The sequence below is a fragment of the Vombatus ursinus genome, unplaced genomic scaffold, assembly GCF_900497805.2.
Source record: "Vombatus ursinus unplaced genomic scaffold, bare-nosed wombat genome assembly UNPS02014909.1, whole genome shotgun sequence".
NCBI classification, from domain to species: domain Eukaryota; kingdom Metazoa; phylum Chordata; class Mammalia; order Diprotodontia; family Vombatidae; genus Vombatus; species Vombatus ursinus.
This window is the reverse complement of record NW_020954687.1, coordinates 1,979,842-1,996,727: the sequence shown is the minus strand read 5'-3', so window position 1 is coordinate 1,996,727 and position 16,886 is coordinate 1,979,842. Positions and strand designations below refer to the sequence as shown.

The 16,886-nt window shown below is 45.9% G+C and overlaps 1 protein-coding gene across 1 annotated transcript; it reads right to left on the bottom strand.

Annotated features, from left to right (window-relative positions):
- Positions 1–11,295: 11,295 nt before the first annotated feature.
- PHLDA3 (pleckstrin homology like domain family A member 3) lies at positions 11,296–15,432 on the bottom strand. The gene is made up of 2 exons (XM_027843368.1): positions 14,504–15,432; positions 11,296–12,047 (listed from the first exon to the last, which is right to left on the bottom strand). Exon 1 carries the CDS (start codon positions 14,948–14,950, stop codon positions 14,570–14,572), a length of 381 nt encoding a protein of 126 aa, XP_027699169.1. The 5' UTR covers positions 14,951–15,432; the 3' UTR covers positions 11,296–12,047; positions 14,504–14,569.
- Positions 15,433–16,886: the final 1,454 nt, after the last annotated feature.

Below are 16,886 nucleotides of genomic sequence, written 5' to 3'. Positions count from 1 at the left end.
TATATCTTTAACATCACACAATTGACTGAAAATTTTGGAAAATATGAGGTCCCACTGTTCTTATAGTTTCTTGATTTTTTAAAACTGATTCAATAGAGCAAAATTTCACCTTAAAGACTCTTCCAACAGTGTCTCCCATCCATACATCAAAATTATTCAATATTCCTTGAAAGACATAACAGCAATTAATCTATAAGCATATATTAAGTACCTACTATGTCACAAACACTGTTAAGCATTGATGGGAGGAGAGAAGGGAACAAACATTTCTTTTGTGCCAGGAGCTATGCTAAATGATGTACAAATATCTCATTTGAGATAAGAGGATATAAAAGCAAAAAAAAAAAAACAAATCAAACAATCCCTACAGTCAAAGAGATCACATTTTATCGGGGAAGATGAAATGTACACATGTAAGATTATAAAGAGTAAATAAGGCAGCATGAATACCAGATAACGAAGGAGGGAGGATATTAGCAATTGGAGAGATCAGAAAAGGATAAGGTGGTGCTTGAGGAGATGTTACAACAGAATACATTCCATCACAGGAGACAGATAATACAAAGGAACAGCAAGTGGATTGTCATGTGTGAGAAACAGAGAAGACCAGTTCTAGGAGTGTACTAAAGCCACCTGAATAGGCTTTGAAGAGCTGATTTTGAAATTCTAAACGAGAACATTTACACCTTGGCAAGTCCTGATTTGTAGCATTTGCCAATTTCCAAAGTATAAATGTTTCCATTGAAAATTTAAGAATCATCTCCCAAGCCAGTTCAGGCTGACTCCAGCACACTTCTGCCAGTATCTCTGGGCTACAAGGGACCTCTGCTTTGGTTAATCCTCCTCACTCCAAGCTTGACTGCCTCCTAACTTTTCCTAGACAGTCATGGATCTCTTCTATTATTAAAGGTCATATAAGGAAAGGGTTGGTTTTTGTAAACTCTGGGGATGAGTTCTACTTAATTACCTTGATTTTGAAGTTGTAGGAAAACTGGTTATATTTTCCTTGATTAGAGAGAAAGGGGGCATATACTTAGCTAAGTGATTATCCAGAAACCTTGCCAGTGCACTATCTATCCACCATTCAAGCAGAAGACTTCTTGACTGGCTAAGAGAGATGCTGATATGGTAGAATGGGTGAATGAGCAACACGCAGAGGACCCAAGTGGGAAAACCCCAAAACTGGTTTGGTGTGTTCTGGGAGTGAAGAAGCCATTCTGGGACCACGAGAGAGCCTGAGACCCTAGCCTAAAGATAACATATGTAAAGTACTTTGCAAATCTTACGGCACTACATAAATGCTACCTATTATTGTTATTACTATTATTATTACTAAAGGTCATGGAGACCAAGTTAAACCTAGTGAACTTTAGAATCATAGATGTATGAGATCATCCTACAGATAAGGAAACTGAGGTCTTGAGAAGGTAAGTAACTTGTCCATGGTCATCCAGATAATACATGGCAGAGACAGAGGAAGTGGTAATGTGTAGATTAGTGGGATCCAGTGATTAGCAAAGTTGAGAAAATGATGAGAAATTAAGGTTATGTGGCCTAATGTAGTCCCCCAGAAGTTCTAAGAGCAGGAGCTGGAGCTCCTAGAAAGGGATGTGGCCTAAGGCCTAGGATTGGATCCTTCAGAGGTCTCTCACACCTCCATATTTTTAACACTGTTATTTACACTCTCCTCCACACTCCCCTAAGGCCTTTTCTTTCTTCTTCTCTCTGCTTACCTAGATCTACCCACCCTTCAAAGCCAACTCAAGTCCCACCTTCCCCATGACTCACATTGATCTCCCTGATCTCAGACCTTCCCTTAACCTCATTTTAGTACCATGTGCCAGCATCATATAACTCAGCATTTCACTGTTCTCTGTTCCATGTGGGTTGGTCTTGTCTCCACAACTAGATTGTACACTCTTTAAAGGTAAGAAGTAGAACTTACAAATCCCAGATAAAGTTCCATCTTCTAAGTCTTTCCCAGTCCTCTTTAATCTTAGTGTCTTCCCTCTGAGATTACTCCAGATTTACCCTGTTTGTACATGGTTAGTTGCTTATTTTTCCACCAATAAACTGAGAGCAACTTAAGAGCTGGGACTGTATTTTTGCTTTTCTCTGTATCTTCAGCACTTAGCACATCATGTATTAGGCACCTAATAAACTCTTCCTTGACTTACTTAGACTTCTCTGCATCCCACACTGCCATTAGTGCAACAGCTAATTAACTCATCGAAGGCATTAACACCAACTCTGTCACCATGAACCTTGTGGTGAGGTATACATTCTCTCTGCCTCACTGCAGTTAAGGCCCATTGTTTCTGCTTCAGTCCTCTGTCACTTTAGAAGGCAGAATGTTGCCTCCACATTAGTCATCAAAGGAGATCACTATTTCTAAAAAGATCGGTTTTGCAGACTCCTCCATGAACAAAATTCTACCTGCTTACTATTTGTCCTCCCCCATTGCTAACAGGGGCTTTCAGTCACCCTCTCTCTTTCTTCCCTCATTCCTATTATCAACAATAAACAAACACACAAACTAACGAATGAATGAATGAAATGAATAAATGAGTAAACCCTGACTGTGTCAGAAACTATACTAAGGACTAAGAATATAAAGGCGAAAATGATACAATCCCTGCCCTGAAGTTTTATCAGAGAAAGTTTATCAGGAGGAACCAGTAAAACATCATTAGAGAAAAAAAAAAAGACTGAGCTGATGGCACCCACTGTAGATTCATGTACTTCGAAGGCCCAGCGGGGCCTTTGCTGCCTCTCAGAAAGCCTTTTATTGATTCCTTACAGCCAATATTTAAAAATGTTTCCATTCTTATCAAGCCTTCAACTTTTATATATATAATATATACTATATATTTAATATATATTATATACAGTATACTTAAACATAATGTTTTTAAGTACATATATTATATTTAAAAACATGTAAAAGAAATTCCAGGGTGAGGGTAGGGGGAAGAAGGGTTCACTAGCATTGTTATCAATAAGTGATAATAATAATTGACATTTACACATATAGCACTTCAGTGTTTATCAGATGCTTTACATTCCTCACTTGAGCCCCACAACAACCCTCTGAGGCAGATACTACAGGTATTTTTAATCCCATTTTACATGGGAGAAAACTAAGGGTTGGTGCAATAACGTGACTTGCCCACATTCACACAAGTAGGACATGGCAGATGCAGGAGGTGAGCCTGAGTCTTCCTAAATCCAAGCCCAGTACTCTAACCACTATACCACAGTAGTGTGTACTACTATACCACTACTATACCATTGAGAGTGTTGTTTTCTCTCAACTGTTATCCTAGGTTCAAACCCTTTCCCTCTACTTTTTTCTCCCATACTCTCACCCCTATTCAGCTCAGAACTTCTCTGCAGTTCCTTTATACCTCTATCCACCCCTCTTTTAGCCCTTTCCATGAGACCTATTCTCTTGTAAACAAACTCTCTTATATCCCCCAGTGCTTTCTTGGATGTTCTTTCCACTTTCTTAAAGGAAACCTAGCAGTTCCTTGATGATACCATATCCCTTGAAATCCTATCCCTGTGGAAGTAGCTTTTTTTTTCTGTCTCCTCCTGACTCACAGGGTCAGGAGGGAGGGGTTGCCACACTCATTCCTTATTGCTGCCTCCAGCATCACTCAGCAACCACTCCTCTGACGTTCATGCCATCAGATAATACTTTTTTCTTTCCATGCTTAGGACATTTCAAGCCTCCAGGACACTCCCACTTTCCTCAAGGCACCTGATTCAGTTTTTTCTCTTTTGGTTTTTCTCAGTTGCTTTCCTTTTGCACCTGACTCAGTTCTTCTCTTTACTTCATCCTCAGGCACCAACCCTGAAACTTAGTATCTGTATTGATCACCCTAGCCTTCCATTTCTTTGTCCTCCACAATTCCAATTACGTTCATGGGCATTCCTCTTCAGCAACTCCCCTAAGATCATTTAAAATGACTCCAACTCTAAGAATATGAACTCTGAAATTTCCCTCCCTTACCAATATCTTCTATTCTTCTCCTTTCTCCATTCCTTCATTCCTATGGAAATGTCTTTTTATCTTCACTGTGACACCCCCCCCCCATTTTTCTAGGCCATTGATTGCACACGATATTTGTTTTCCTACCCAGGTAGAACTCCATGGTCATAAAACCACAGATAGGATCATAGATTTAGAGTTAGACGGGACCTCAGATACCATCTAGTTTTCCCCCTTCATTGTACAGATAAGAAAAATGAGGATGAGAGAGGTTAGACTGCTTCTCGGTGGACACACTACTAGGAAACATTAATTTATTTATTTTTAGGCAATTGGGGTTAAGTGACTTGACCAGGGTCACACAGCTAGTAAGTGTCAAGTGTTTGGTCTGAGGAAGGACTTGAACTCAGGTCCTCCTGACTTCAGGGTCGGTGCGCTATCTTCTGTGCCACCTAGCTGTCCCACTAGCAAACATTTATTAAATTCCTACTGTGTGCCAGGCATAAGCGGGATTTAAACCTAGGTTCTCCTGACTCTAACCCAGCATTTCATCTACTACACAGGGCTTCTTAAACTTTTTCCACCTGCAACCCCTTTTCATGTTTAGGCAGCATTTGGTGGTGTTGGGTGGAGTGTGGGCATGTGCAATCCAAAGTGCACATGCTTTGTATTCAGAACCAAGACTGCTATGAAGTTGTGCAATGCAACACAGGCAAGCACTGTCAGAAACACCTCATATGCATCACCAGTTTGATTTTTATTTAATTTTTGGTCATTGCATGTTCAGAAACCTTTTACTGTTGCCAATTTTTTCTTGACCCTATAGGTGGTCAAGACCCACGGTCTAAGAAGTGCTGTACTAGACCACACTCATACTTCCCCTCAAGGAAAAGTCTATAGCATCGATCTTCCCAGACAGTCTCCCATGCAAGTACTAACTGGGCTCAATACTGTTTAGCTTCTTAGATTAAATGAGATTACCAACGGTGGTATGGTTTTAGGCCATATCATCAGCCATTTAAAAAATTTGGTCATCACCACCCTAGAATCCCTTGCCCCCTTAATTTTGTACCATTCTCACTTTAAAGATTCTCAACTCTTGGTAGCCCCTACTAACCATTCTTTGTATGTCCAGGCTTAGCTGGCAAACATTGTTGGAAAAAGTAAAAGCTGTGCTGAAGGTACCCAAAGATTCACATGCTCCAGTCTTGGTGGGGGACTTCATTGCTTCTCAATTATCCCTCTATTGACTCCCTGCAACCAATGTTCCAAAATATTTACAGTCTTCTCAAGCCTTTGGTTTCACTGAGCGCACACACACACACACACACACACACACACACACACACACACCCCTCCACTTTCTATAGAACACCATGATTCCTACTTTACTGAGACCGAGGTAATCTCATTCAACCTCCCTCAGCTGCTTCCTTTCCACCACAAAAGCCCTATGTGTTTTCACCTTCTCTCTCATCCATTCATCTGGCATCTGAGGAAGAAATGTCTCTCTTCCTTGCCAAGTTTCATTCTCTACTTTCTTTTTTCTGGATCATATCCCATCCTACCTCAAGGACCTTTCTTCCTTGACCATCCCCAATGACTCTTTGCATCTTCAGTGTCTAGCCTTTTACTAGCTTCCTCAATCAATCTGGCAGTCAATCAATAAGCATTTATTCAGCACCTACTACATGCCTGGTGCTGGGCTGCAAATAAAAAGGAAACAGTCTTTAGCCTTCAAAAGTTTACATTCTATCAGGGGAAACAACACATATTAATATAAGTAGAAACAAAATGTATATAATTTAAATACAACGTAATTCAGAGGGAAAGGCACTAGCAGAGGCAGGGGATCAAAGAAGACCTCGAGTACCCTAGCAAGTGGTTCTTGAGTTAAGCTTTGAAAGGAGCCAGGGATTCTAAGAGGTAGAGGGGATGAGTGAGTGCATTCCAGGCACGGGGGCCAGCGAAGCCACGGAGAGAGAATGTTAGGTGCAAGGAACCACAAGAAGGCCAGTTGAGCAGAATCATAGAGTACATAAAGGGAGTAATGCATAATGACCCTGGAAAAGTAGATTGCAGGCAGGTTGTCCAGGGCTTTACAAGCCAAACAGATTCTAAAGATATCAAGGAGAATTGGGGTTTATTGGAGCAGAGGAGTGCATGGTTAGGCATGTGCTTTGGCAGCTGTTTCTGACCAATCAAGAAGCTGTTGCCTTAGCCCAAGTGAGAGGGACAGGAACTGGGTTGGTTGTCGCAGGAGTGGAGATAAGGAGACAGATACCTATTCAGTTTTCATGTCTCTTCTTACCTAAACTTCTTTCCTCAACTCCACCTTCTTAAATTTTCCCATTTTCTCTCTCCTTTCCTTCCTTCACCACTTAACTTTTTTTTCTGTTTTTCTCTTTATTTTTTGTTAATTTATTTTGATTTATCAACAATCCTTTCCATAAGCTTTTGAGTTTTAAATCCCACCCAACTTTTTTTGAAAGAGTCATCTATTTATGCTTCTCCTTCCTCTGTAACCACTTACTCAGAATTGCAGTGGCTCAAAAGAAATATGAGATGCGCAAATTTAGAGACATCTCCACTCCAAATGTTCATATGGACTCTTTGTGTCTGACCTGTGGCAGAACCTTCCGAGCTCACATTGGTCTGATCAGCCACAGTTGGATACAGTATACCTTGACCCCAACATCGTGATGTTATTTTGGTCTTTTTCAAGAACAAAGGACAACAACCTTTGACCACCCACTGACACTTCACCCTTTCGTAATCTGACTTCTTTCCCCATCACTCCACTGTAACTGCTCCCTCAGAGGTCAGCAAGGAACTCCCAATTATCAATCCTGGTGCCTATTTGTCAGTGCTCATCTTCCTTGGCTTCTCTGATACTTTTGGATTGGATATTATTGACCACACCCTCTTTCTTGAAACGCCTGCCATGGTTTCAGTCCCACTACATTATCTGATTCTCCTATCTCTCTGCTCTTCTGTCTCCTTCAGGAGGTCCTGGGTCCAAATCCAATCTCTTACACTTACTACCTGTATTAACCCTGAGATCAGGCATACAAGTCACTTAACTTCCTTAGCCTCAGTTTCCTTATCAGTAAAATAAAGGGGAGGGGGTCATACTAAATGGTCCCTGAGGTTCTTCTAGCTTCAGGTCAATGTAGATGGTCCTTGGCCCTTTCCCCTTTCCTCCCTATATTTTCATCCACTCCTACATCCCTGTGTAGGTGATTTGTAAATTTTTATCTTCAGCCCTAACTCTCTCTGGAGCTCCAGGCCTGCATTTCTAACTACCTGCCATGTCTATCATGATGCAGTGCTGGAAATTGAAATACGGGCAGTGATGTTTTTTCTTTGGCTTTGTGTTCTCAGTGTCTAGTTCAGTCCTTGGCACATATAAGTTCTATCTAATTGATGCTTGACAGATCAGGTTGCATACCTCAACAAACTCACCAATGTCCATAGCACTCTAGTTCCTCTCTTTGATTTCAATACTTCTCTTTGGTACTGCTATCTTCCCAATCACACAAGGTTCAAAACCGTGAAGTCACATTTAGCTCTTCCTCACCCTAAATATCCAATTAGTTGTCATATCAGCAATCTCTCTAGCATCTGCTTCTTTTCATACCTACCATCACCAACCAAATGCAGTTCCCAGGTACTATAGCTTGGGCTATTACAAAAAAACAAAACAAAACAAAAAATTGATTCTCAGTTCTCCCACATTCCAAACTCAATCCCAAAGAATACCACCTCCTAAAGCACAGTTCAAATAATGTCTTTTCCTGCTTAAACACTTTTAATAGTTTTTCATCATCTACCAAATAGAGTTCAAAGTCCTCTGCCTACAAAATCTGACCCCAATCTGCATCTGCCTACCCTACTACCTTTCTACTACCTCCCTACACATATCCTAAACCAGAGTTGGGGAACCTGTGGCCTCAAGGCCCACATGTGGCCCTCTAGATCCTCAAGTGCAGCCCTTTTATTAAGGGGATTTATTCTGTGAAGTTTAGATTCAAAGGGCCTCACCTGAGGATCTTGAGGCTGCAGGTTCCCCACCCCTGTTCTAAACTCTAGTCAAATGCAACTCTACTTACTGCTACCTGATTATACCAAGTGTATTTTCTCTTTCCCTATTTGCCTTTGATCATATAGTTCACTCACCCTGGTAGACCCTCCCTTCAGAATTTGGAGTCAGGAACATCTAGGTTCAAACCTGTTTGGGCCTCAGTTTCCTCATCTAAAAAATAAGCAAATTGGACTGGGTGGCTTCTAAGTTCCCTTTCAGGTCTGAATCTATAATTTCACAGCCTGCTCTGAGTCCCTAATGAGATAATGGATGTAAAATGCTTCTCAAGCTTTGAAATACAATCCAAATGCCAATTATTATCATCTCTACTGTTGAAATCCTAGCTAAAGACAAAGAAACAGTCCCTGCCTTCAAGAAGCTTACCTTCTGTTAGGGGAATACAACAAGTGCACAAGTAAAGATAATGAATATACCTTGTGAGATGCAATGTGACTTGGTGGTTACAGAGCTGACCTCAGAGTCAGGTAGACCTGGGTTCTGGCTTCTGGTTGTGTGACCCTGGGCAATTCACCTCTCAATGCATGAGACAAGACTCCAAGGCTATTTGAATTTGCAGAGCAGGCACTGATCTGTGTTGTAGAGAAAGTTCTTCCCTAGGAGTTCCCTACAAAGGCAAAATCACAAGTCTGGTGCAAAAACAGTATACCTTGGGCTTCAATCTGGTGGCAGCTAGGTGGTATAGTGGGTAGAACACTAGACCTGGAATCGGGAAGACATGAGTTCAAATCCAGCCAGACACTTACTAGCTATGTGACCCTAGACAAGTCACTTAACCTCTGTTTGCCTCAGACTCTTCAGCTGTAAAATGAGGGTAATAATAGCATCTCCTTTCTAGGGTTGTTGTAAGCATCCAATGAGACAATATCTGTAAAGAGCTTTGTAAGCCTTAAAGGACTGTACAAATGCCAGTTTCCAATTATTTGTATTCCTGTCTTACCTCTCCTAGTTGACTAGAAGCAGAGAACTTTCCTTTACCAAGCTTTGGCTATTCACACCATAGCACAGATCCCAGCTCTGGGTAGGAATGAGATGTTTTTTTAATTGCATAGGAAGTAAGCTTCACCTTCCTAAATACCCCGCCTTCCCCCTCTAATCCCAATGTGAGCCATCTCTCCTCTCCCTGAATGCCCTCCACACCCAATTTCCCCACCCCCAGGCTCTCAGACCTTTAGCATGCACAGTCCACGAGGTTCTTGGTTGCGCACCAGGGACTTATTCTGTCCCAGTTTACCCAAAGATGACTCATGTGCCTGGCCACAGAGAAGACTGCAGCTCCTCCTTCCCAGCAGCACAGTATTCTTACAGCCAAATGAGCACAGTTTTTCCATCTCATGTATATCTCGTGGCATAGCCAAGGCCCAGTTTCTGTCCTCCCCTCTTCCTTACCCCACTACCCCACACAGAGTTCCCAACCTATTTTCTGTCTAATCCAAAGAATCCTAAAATTTGAGAGACTTTCTGTTCTTGCTTAAGAATACAGCAACATTTGGGAGCCATTAAAACATTCCTAACACTGGAAGAAAGATCTTTCTCTCCCAAATCAGGATCAAGTGGCCCCAAAGACAAGACATTCCATGGCTGGGAAAGTGAGAGTGCTCTAGGCCCTGCTCTGTGGCTATGTGACCTTTGATAAGCTGCATTCTTTCTCAGAGCATTCTGGGAAAAGGGGGCTCTTACCCCCATGAGTGGGAGAGTGGTACAGAGCTCTGGCCGGTATGTATGGCAGAGCATGGAGCATTCCTTGCTGATGGGAAAACCAGACCACAGAAAGGAAGGATTGGGGTCCAAGCCTTAGGCATTGAGGGAGGAGTGGAAGTCAGATCCAACCAGCTACCTTCATCTACTCTGCTCCTACTTCTTGAAGGCCATGGGATCCAAAGAACTATTCCTTCAAGGCCCTTGTTTATTCAGGCCTTTGCTGAACAATTTTCCCTATCCTCCCTCCCCATGCCTCACCTAAGTTCAGGCCTTCACCTGGGAGTGAGGAAGTTCACAACCTGGTGTGATAGGACAGACTCCACAAAGTCCTGGTCTGAAACCCCCAGTTTCATTACTTTGGGTTAAACCTTAAAGGAACAGGGATTTTCTATTAAAAGGTCCCCTTAAATGATGAATCCTACCTAGGAAGGAAGGAGACAGGACAACTCTCTGCCACTGTACCTATTAATATGGATTTTTTGAAAAGTCAAATTAGCTATTACCTTGGAAAGAAGAGAGCTCACTGGGCAGTGGGGAATGGAACAGAAGACAGTTCAATTTTAATGGAAGACGGTGGCTTCACTGAGCTAGGAAAAGGTGGGAGTACAGGCTGGGGGTGGGGCACAATGGGAAATCTTAGAAAGCCAGTGGGCATCTAATATAATTTCCTTTGAGTTTAAGGATTATCTCGCTTTTGTATTTGTATCACAAAGGCTTAGCATAATCGCACTTAGTAAACTGTGTTAGTTGATTGATAGGTTGAAGAGGGCCTTAATTGCTTGAAGACTAGAGGGAGGGGTACTAAAATTACTTTAGGATTCGTGAGTCCTATGCCACCTGGTCTTGCTACTCTACCCAGGACACCCTGGATGAGATTTGTGTTGGCCAATCTTTGTGTTTTGCTTGGGGGATGGTGAGGTGGGGGATGTGGGAGACAGTGAAAAGGTGTGGAAGGGAGTTGGTACCCAATATATAGGGGTCTGTACTTGCCAACTGAGTCCTGCATGACCCAGGGCCTCTCTTTCTCTTCAGCCTTAATGCATAAATCATGGAGTGGGTGGAGGGGCAGAGAGAGAAATAAATAGTTCCCATCTTGTTCCTATTCCCTAGTTTTCAACCAGCCTATAAATGAGTCCCAAGGCAGAGTATAAAGAGGGAAGGGAGTTCAGATAACCTCCATCCAGGAAGCAGAGCAAATTCCTAGGATTCCAGTCCACCAAGTGGAGTTTCTGGAGGAGGGGAAACTTTTGAGGGATCAGTGATAATTTGTGGTGGTCACCAGAAGGCAGGGTGGGAGTGGGGTTTGGGATGGCCCATCCTTGCCTCTCTTCTTCCAGTTTCTACCAAATGGAAACTCTCCCCAGTATTCCTAGGTTTGAATACCCACCTCCCCAACCAAACTTGAGAACCAGAAGTATCTCTGAGTTAGGGCCAGGAGAAAGAAGCCATGGCCTCTACTGTGGATTCGGCGGGCAAAAAAATTCACTCAAGTCAACAATGTTGTCACTACCCTTTGTCAGGGACAACTTCATTCTGTAACTGGCATGAAATGGTAATGGCAAGGCCCCTGAACCCTAACACCACAGCTGGGGAGGGAACAGGTATGAGGTCATGGGAGTACAGAGAAGGGGCCTAGATGGAGGGTCCCCCAAAAGGACCTAAGCAGCAACAAGTCCCAAAGATTGGGAACTAAGCCCCATCTGTTCCATTCCCTTGGAGTTGCTCCCCAAATGCAGGAGTTCAGAGACAGTCACCATGGCTCCTCTTGAAGGCACACTAGGCTAAGGCTGGCCCCACCTGCCTCTTGCACATGGTCCTAGAAGGCCCCAGTCCATGACTGAGGGAACATCCGCTTCTTCACTGGGTAAGCACTGTGGCCCACACTGTGATTGATGACAGTCTCTTGGGTTGAGAGAATGGGATTGCACATGAGGAATAGAGGTTCTTCTGAGAGTAGTGAGAGGCCCTCAGTAGCCTTTCTGGCCTCCCACTACCCAGGAGAAGGAGCAAACCGAAGACAGATAATTCAGAGCCGTCTGTGTCTCTATAGAAGGCAGTGACATTTCTGGGACCTCCAGGGGCAAGATCTTCATTCTCAGTCCTTCCTGACATTCCACTCTCCTCCCCAGGAGAGGCAAAGTCCCATGGACCAACTCTTTCCTTCTGCTCCTGCCCAGTCCTGAGTCCACTTCATTCATCCTGACCAGCAGGGACAGTTCAGGCTCCCCGGTTTCAGAAAGGGCTGGGAAACTGAAGAGGGAGAACAATGATTAGGGCTAAGCAACAACCCAGGGCCATCACCAGTAAGCAGAGGACAATGGCCAGGTGGAAAGGCAGCCTCATACAGAAAGGCTTGTAGAGGGCAGGGGGAGTACGTAGCAAGGGTAAGAAGTTGCCTCTGAGGGACCAGGGCCATCCTAAATATCGGCTAAGACAACCATAATGGGGTTTGAGTTGTATTAGAGATATATTTTTTCAGACCCTGAAAGCTAACTCCACCTCCAGCCCTCTCCTTATTAAAAAGAGGAGGAAGAACTGGGAGGATCTGAGACTTGGATATGAAATTTTGAAGCACAGGGAAAGCATAGAGATCTCTCTAAAGAAAGACTGAAGGAGATTAAGAAACTTTAGAGATTATTTAGTCTAACCCCTTCATTTTGCAGACGAGTAAACTGAGACCCAAAGAAGGGAGAGGATTTGCTCCAGGTCACTCTGTCTTCATGGCAGAAGCAGGATTGGAATCATGGTCTTCTGACTCCTAGCCTAGAAGTCTTTGTACCAGATCATGCTGCCTCCTCCTCCTCTACCCTGAAGTCTTGTGCCTCCCTCCTTCCCCACCCCACCCCCAAGGTGGATGGTATCTGGGGCAGAGGGCATTGGGCTGGGATTCAAGTTTCCTGGGTTCTATTCCTGACACCCCCTCCCACCAGATGAGTTAGTTTCCCCTTAGCTTGCTCTGTCTGCCCCTCCTCCTTCAACGGGTCATTGCTTCCCTGGGAATATGAAACGTCATGAAGAATGAATCATAGTGTTGCCCTGTGCACCCAGTGTTTCTCTATGCCTGTCTGCTGCTTTAGCATGTCCAGTCTCTGCTCCTCTAGACCCCATGCCTACATACCGGCCTTACTCACTCTGAGCAGGACAAGGTGTACAATCATTCTCCTCACCTTCTGCCCTACCTCAGGCATACCAGGGAGTACCCTGTCTCTTCCTGTTCCTTAGGGAAGGGAAATGCCTATGTATCTCTCAGGACCCTACTTGATTTCCTGTCCTGAGTCTGGAGACCCTGAGGAAGAAACTGCCCATACCTACAAGATACTTCTCCCCACCTTTTGAATCCATCACATTGCTGGTACACACCATCACCCCTCTACCTATGTGAAGAGCACTAGCGCCCCTTTGGTCACTTTGATCCTGAGGGTCTCTCCCTTGGCAGTGAAAAGAGGGGAAAAACTACCTCCTTTAATCACTGGCCAGTTGCTGGTAGGATGAAGGGCATCCAAATGCCCTCTCTCTTTGGAGTAGACAGCACCTGAGATGAAAGGTTTCCTTCCCTATACTGGCCAAGATTTTAAGGTAAAGGATTTAATTCTGTAGCATCTAAGTTTTACTTCTGAAACCCCCACCCACCCACCCACACTTCCTTTTTCACTGGAGATTAAGAGTTGGAGGAACAAGAAACCTGCCCTGGAAGTTAGAGCTCCTGGATCCTGATATCCTGTCCCCTCAGCCTAGACCTCTTCTTTTCCTGTCCCTTCTTCTCCTAGTAGAGAGAAGGGAACCCTCACTATACCCCAAAATGAGGGAAATCCATTAACTAGTTTGTGACACAAAGAAAATCCCTTTCTAGGTCCAAGTTTCTATATCTGTAAAATAAGGGTGTTGGACCAGATGAACCTAAAGGTACCTTCCTGCTCTAATATTCCAGGAGTTCATGACTTTAATCTACAATTCCATGATTCCAATCCTGCCTGACATTCTATGAGTCTTATATAGGATCCCAAGACATGGGGATTTCAGTCAGTCTCATTCCAATCCTCAGTCCCTCACCGAATCTCCAGCTATCCTTAGATCCCTAATTTTAGGATTGCCAAATTACTGAGGAACCAGCTCTGAAGCCCCTTCCTCCCTTCTTTTTTTTCTTTTGAAGGTTGTGGCTGGTTACAGTAGTCTGTGGAAAAGGTCAGACAGGGTATCTGATGGGAGGTGGGAGAAGCAGAAACTCTTGGCCCAGACTAACAAGATGGGTTGGACAGTCAGGGAAAGACTACATCGACTATATCAACCCATGAGATTCTTAATCCTCTTCACGACTAAAGATGGTGGTTACTCTGACTGGGTCTTCCACATGGGCCAATGAGGCCTCATCGCCTGGAGCAAGTGGGAGATTGTTTGCCAGATCACCCTGGGTTCCTTTCTTTTATAACCAGACCCCTTACCCTTCTTTTTAACCTGTGCTCTCAGCCAAAAAGTAGCGGTCCCTCTCTCGACTTGGCCCCCTGCCCTTTGGCTGTTTGCCAACAAGGAAGGCGTTTAGGCATGAATTACTGGGTCTCCTGTCATTGGATTCATTGTTCCCCCGACTCTGTTGTCAGAGCCCGGACCCTGGGCCTGGCCAGGACTTCTATGTCCACCGCCAGCTTCCCTGCAGTTCAGGGGACAGGAGTTAATTGGGCTCTCCACCCCCACAGAGCCAGGTCACTAACCTGATATGGTTCCCCGGACGGAAAGGACAGCAGGATTGAGGTGGAGCATGGTGAGGGGAGCTGGGCCTAGGACACCAGGGTCCCTGGCCCAAGACTCTGCCGGGCTCGAACAGTCTGGATGGCCTGTTGGTTCTTGAACTTGACCAGACCCAGAGTGATCTGTGCGTTCCAGCCAGGATCCTCGAGGGGGCAACGGAAGTCGATCTCCCCGCCGTCCTCGGTCACCAGGGTGAAATAGATATGCCGCTCCGTGCTCTCCACGCACTCCACAGCCTTGATTCGATCGAAGCTGAGCTCCTTGGGCCGCCCGCCGGTGCCTTTGACCTCGAAGAGCTGCAGCCCCCGCTCGGTCAGCACGCACCGCTTCCTCTTCCAAAGCTGCAGCAGCCCCCCGCTGCGCTTCTCCAGCACCCCCTCCTTCAGCACCTTCGCTGCCGCTGTCGTCATCTGGGCTGCGAGCCCGTCTGCCTCACAGTCCTCAGACTTTGGTCATGCCCCTGGGGCCAGGCTCCCAGAGACCCTCGCCGGCCACTTCCCAAGAAAGTGGTGTAACAGACAGCAGGTACACTACGACATGTACCCCAGGACTGATTGCACTGGACCCCAGTCCTCGATCTATCCCCCGCCTGGCTGTGTCCTGTGCCCCGCTATATAGGATCTGCCCCTAATCTGTCCGTACCCTCAATTTACAGCCTTCTCTTTACACCCTTTCCGACGACACCCCTCTCTTCCCTTTATGCCCCGCCTGGCAGTCCCCCAGCACCGATCTGTCGGCCCCTGGGCATCCAGAACCTATAAGTCCCCGTCTTCTGCGGCCCCTCTGCCCTCGCTCTCTCCCGGCCTGGCCTGCCTGTCTATGCACCCCCTGCCTTCTCCCTCCCCGTGGGCTCTGTCCGGGCGCTCAGCACAGCTCCGAGGATGTGCCCTTACATGTTCCTCTCCTCTCCTCCCGCCCTGCCCCTCCGTGCATTCCTGGCCGGCTCGGCCCCGCCCCTCCGCAGGCCTGGCCCTGGCCCAGACACAGCCTCAGGGGGGCGGGGCGGCAGCTGGGACTCATTCACAAACTGGCAGGCCCGGGGAGCTGACAGGGAGGGGCGGGGGGGGATGGAAGAGAGAGAGAGGAGGGGAGGGGAGGGGAGGGGAGGGGAGGGGAGGGGAGAAGGAGAAATGAGGACTGAGAGGGGGAACTGCTTGTCCCAGCAGCCCAAGTCTTATTCGATCTCTTCTGCAACTTCTTAGGCACTGTCCCCGTCCCCCCACCTCCATTTCCCGGCCCCTCCCTTCACCCCGGCCGGGCCAGGGGGCTAATGGCCTCGGCCTGTGCTGCTGCGGGTGGGCCTGCCAGGGGATGTGTTCCATGGCTATGGAGAAGGGTATGGATTGGGAGTGCAGGTTTGGAGGGGCCTGGCAGGCTCTGGCCCGCCTCTAGTGCTTCCCGGTATGTAAAATGCTTGCACGTGCACCCTCACCCAAAGAAGCCCTTCTTCATTCACCTTCTGGCAGTTTGGCCAGCTCGCCTCCGCTCTACAGCAGGAAAGGTCAGAGTGAGCCTCACATTTTCAGGGCACGTATGTGGGGCATAGGCCAAGTCCTTTTTCCTCGCTGGTGGTCCCCCCAGATTTTCCCATGCCAGGCTGAAAAGAATACATTTGAACTAGGGACCAGACTAGGCTTTGGGCTTGGGGGTGGAGGTGAGGGAGATAAGGCACAAGCAAGGGTCTGAAGCAGCTGTGGCTCCCTAGCTTAAGGATGGGCAGAAGCAGTTGAGCCTGGAAAAGGAAATGGGGATAAGGGAGTCACTGTGCCCTTACCCAGGGCCCCCTTCTCTCCTTCCCGGCTGGGTGAGAGAGGAAGTACATGGACCAGCTGTGTTGCCCAGTGCTCTCAGTCACTTTCAGTTCTGAACTAAAATCTGCCCCAGAATCTCTCACCTCAGACCCCAGGAGCTAGCGGTCTCCACCCTGCTATCCTAGGCTCAGAGAGGGTGGGGTTGTAAGGTGTCCTGTTGGGGATGGATTGTGATAGAGATATGGATTACCTCCTGATTCTAGAAAATAAAATGCAGCAGGAAGGAAATGAAGGCCTCTTCCTATATCCTGTCTCTCTTCCGTGTAGGGAAGGAAGATCATCTTGGGCATGGGCCCTGAGAATGGGAACTTAATCTCCTGGGGTCTATTCCCGGTTACCCACCTCTTTGTTGATTCCACATAATTTCACCTCCCCAGGCATTGGTTTCTTAAAGGTCTGTTAGCACTGTTTGACACATGTTAATAATAGATTATTACATGATTAATAATATATAATAATGTTGTTAATGAGGATTCCTAGTGTGAGCACCTCGTGATTCTGTCCTGCTCTGTGCCCCAGAACCTAACGGTGTCAT

Bases quoted from the DNA above. Each gene is read 5' to 3' on its own strand.
- PHLDA3 (XM_027843368.1), bottom strand. From the start codon at position 14,950: ATGACGACAGCGGCAGCGAAGGTGCTGAAGGAGGGGGTGCTGGAGAAG.